This window comes from Arachis duranensis, chromosome 7 (genome assembly GCF_000817695.3).
Source record: "Arachis duranensis cultivar V14167 chromosome 7, aradu.V14167.gnm2.J7QH, whole genome shotgun sequence".
Taxonomy (NCBI): Eukaryota; Viridiplantae; Streptophyta; class Magnoliopsida; order Fabales; family Fabaceae; genus Arachis; species Arachis duranensis.
In genome coordinates this window covers 13990256-13993767 of record NC_029778.3, presented here as the reverse complement: position 1 = coordinate 13993767, position 3512 = coordinate 13990256, and the positions used below count along the sequence as shown (strand labels likewise).

General features: G+C 31.2%; 1 protein-coding gene across 1 annotated transcript; it reads right to left on the bottom strand.

The window, feature by feature from the left end:
• Nucleotides 1–1798: 1798 nt before the first annotated feature.
• Nucleotides 1799–2894, bottom strand: LOC107457913 (15.7 kDa heat shock protein, peroxisomal). The gene is made up of 3 exons (XM_052251503.1): nucleotides 2869–2894; nucleotides 2461–2621; nucleotides 1799–2249 (listed from the first exon to the last, which is right to left on the bottom strand). Exons 1-3 carry the CDS (start codon nucleotides 2892–2894, stop codon nucleotides 1954–1956), a joined length of 483 nt encoding a protein of 160 aa, XP_052107463.1. The 3' UTR covers nucleotides 1799–1953.
• Nucleotides 2895–3512: the final 618 nt, after the last annotated feature.

The window sequence follows — 3512 nt, the reverse complement described above, 5'->3', positions numbered from 1 at the left end:
AAAAAAACTATGAAAAGTAATAGACACAAGCTTGAATTATTTATTTAGTATTTAGTTACAACATAAAGCAGATTCATCAAAACTAAAACTCGACTCAACCTATTTCTATTTATACTTATTACTAGCTTGATTCGGTTCAACCCATTTCTACCACTATTTATAAGTAATCAAAATCCAATTTTTATAAACTTTATACCTCATTTCTACAATTTAACATACATGCGTTGCTAATTAAATATGAAAGAGTTATAGGTGTATATTACCATAAAATCATTTTAACCCTGTGATTTATTTCAAAGGAGACAAAATTTTTTGATGGGACGAATTACTTCTACCGTTACAGTTTTGTTAGCACAATTTGACAGCTCAAAATCGTACATCTTTTATAGATATACAATTTATTATAAATTTAATTATTCTGTTGGTCTCTATAGTTTTGCAAAATTTTCAATTAGGTTCCTATATTTTTTTTCCTTTTAATTGAGTTCTTGCACCAATTTTTTTTTTTAATTAGGTCCCTTCTAACAGTAATCGGCTTAATTTTATAGAGACCCAACTAAAAAAAATTTAGTGCAGGGACCTAAATAAAAGAAAAAAAGTGTAGAAACCCAATTTAAAAAAAATTTGGTATAAGGACTCAATTAAAAAGAAAAAAGTATAAGTACATAATTGAAAATTTTGCAAAACTATAGAGACCAACATAGTAATTAAACTTTTATTATAATTATATTTTTGATAAGTATATTTCAGTATATTTGAATTACAGCGAGGTTTTAAACATTTTTTTTGTTTTCCACGGTATCTCCCAACTCGATAGGTCAATAACTAATCTGCCGCGGTACTGAGCTCCATTTAAGAGTTTGTCGCTGGCCAATAGATTGCTGCATGCACAAGGCGGGATTCGAACCCTGACACGTGTTTAAGCGGACCAATAAACTAACCATTAGACCAACCCAACTTGGTTAGGTTTTAAACATTTTAATACAGAGAATACTCTCTCTTCTAAATTTTTTTTTTATCAAAATTGGTTCTTTTTGCTCCATAGATTTCACCCTACTCAGATGTTCACATGTCCATGTGTTAGTACTTAGTACACACTTCAAATTTAGCCGTAGCTTACACGATATTCCGTCTCTTCCTCATCTCAAGGGTCTCGGGTTCGAGTCCTACCAGCTGCAACTGAGAAGAAAAATTAGTAAGTATATGAGAAATGTGTAGGTGTGTATTGTGTACTTAAAATTGAGAATTGTCTAATCTACCGACAAAAAAAAATTTATATTTGTACAATTCTAAAACATCTATTTAAAGAATACAAATAAATTATAAATTAGACTAAATTTACCAGCGTAGACATATTGCGAACGAATTTACAGTCCGTCCCCGAGCATCCCCAGGAGAAGTCCCGTTGCCTAACTCACTGAGAAAAATAAGTTGGACTAAATTTAAAATCGTCCGCACCAGTTTTAAAATTATATATATTATTTAATATTTAATAATTTATTAATAAAAAATAAAAAATTAATAAAAAAATTAACAGACCTAGCCTGCCGTTAATGGAACGGAAAAAAATTTCGAAACCGCTCTATTAGAGAAGCAGAACGTACTAGCCCGTTAAATGACAAATTTTTAGGAGGACAGACCGGGACGGACTAATCCGTTTGCCTCATTTCAAACTACAGATAAGACAAAAATGAATGAAATTGAGGAATTAGTTCTAAAATTTTGGTGGCAACTGTTAAGTAATTTATAGAAGTTACACACGGTTCGCATACATGATAAATCTAAGAGTAAGAAAGAGTAAGATAAAGAAACTCTTTAATTAACCACGCAATCGTTTTTTCTTACATCAAACATTTTACATCACAGGATACATCTTTTTTCTTCTTTTCATCTTTTGTTCTTTGAATTCTTATTATTGACCTTAACAATTTTTTTCCAAAATGATCTTAGACTTCAGAGCTTGCTAGTAATGTTAATGTTACGAACTTTAGGGGATTTAGGTGATGCATCTTTAGGCACAACAACAGTGAGCACACCATTCTCAACATGTGCCTTAATTTGATCAATCTTCACATTCTCTGGTAACTCAATTGCCCTTGAGAAATCACTTTTTCCAGTTGTCCCTCTCTCAGCAACATGCCAGACAGTGTCTTTCTCTTTTGCTTGATTCTCCTCTTTCCCACCTTCACCTTTGATGTGAAGAACATTTCCCTCCTCAACTTGCACCTTTATCTCATCCTTGCTGAATCCTATATTATTATTATGATCCCACACACACACAAATCATAATCAATTAACCAATTTATTATTAACAAAAGATTCTAATAACATTGGTCTAAAGCTAGATTAATAGAAAAGAAAATTTTTATTGTAATCTACTTGAGATTAGAACAGGACTTAGTTTATTCAATCATACACGATGAAGTTATAAGTGATTGAGTTGGGTATAGTTTTATTTACCTGGAACATTGAGTTTAAAGATGTGGGAAGTGGGGGATTCAAGCCAATCCAAGAGTGCAGTTGAACCAGACCATTCTCTGAAAATAGGAGGATGACCCAAGAAGAATCGTCTAAAAGGGTATCCGAATATACCATTATATATATATAATAAATTTGTTGTCCTTAGGATAAGAGTTTGTGGTCAGAGACACTCCAGAATGTTCTATGATTCTTGGTTCTTCATGAAACATCATGGTTCTGGGTTCTTCCTGAAGGAAAGTGATGAAGTGCAAATTGGTTTTCCAACACTAGCCCGTTCTTTTTTTGGGCCTTGTAATTTGTTTTTAGTGAAATTTTGAAGTTATGGGCCCAATGGATGGTTGGTCTTCAAACTATTTAATACCGTCCCAAAAAAAAAAAACCAGAGACCAGTCTCTCTCCCCCCTTTCAGACATGCATGTATACAAAATTTGTGTTCATAAAACAATACTACTGTAGTACATAAAGCACACCCACTCCTCTTGTTCATATTCTTCTCATTTCTCCTTATTTTTTTTATTTATAAAATAGAGTTGCATTTGTTTATCTCTTCGGTCCTAAAAATCTAAATAAGTTAGATTGTAGTTTGGTTATCATTAGATTTGGAAGAGGATAAGAAAGGCAAAAGAAAAAAATCTTCTTTGGTTCCACATAGATATTGTCGATAATTTCGTTCTTACAATCAAATTAAATAATCGTCAAAATCTTTGTTCTTATTTTCAATGAGCATCTCTTAATTGCATCAGCTTGTAAAATTCTCTCTCAAAGGAGAGAAAAAAAAAATCTCAACATTACTGTAATTTTAACTACTTATTTTTCTGTTAATTAGTTCATGATTTTTTAATTAAAATTTTATTATCTTAATTTATTTTTATTTTAAATGGATACTTGTATTGTTTATATATTTACGGAGCTTGTGAGAGCATAGTAGAAATATCCAACAGTAAAGATAAAAGACTGATTGAGCTTAATATTGATAATTTAATAAGAGGAAGGGAAGATAATTATAAAGTTTTCTACGCGGTTAGATTCAT

What these genes read in the sequence shown, in the direction of transcription:
- LOC107457913 (XM_052251503.1), bottom strand. Translation starts at nt 2,894, where the DNA reads ATGTCTGAAAGGGGGGAGAGAGACTG. An exon ending in GAAAGGGGGGAGAGAGACTG is followed by an intron (nt 2,622 to 2,868) that starts GTCTCTGGTTTT and finishes TCTTATCCTAAG; the next exon opens with GACAACAAATTTATTATATA. An exon ending in CTTTAAACTCAATGTTCCAG is followed by an intron (nt 2,250 to 2,460) that starts GTAAATAAAACT and finishes ATAATAATATAG; the next exon opens with GATTCAGCAAGGATGAGATA.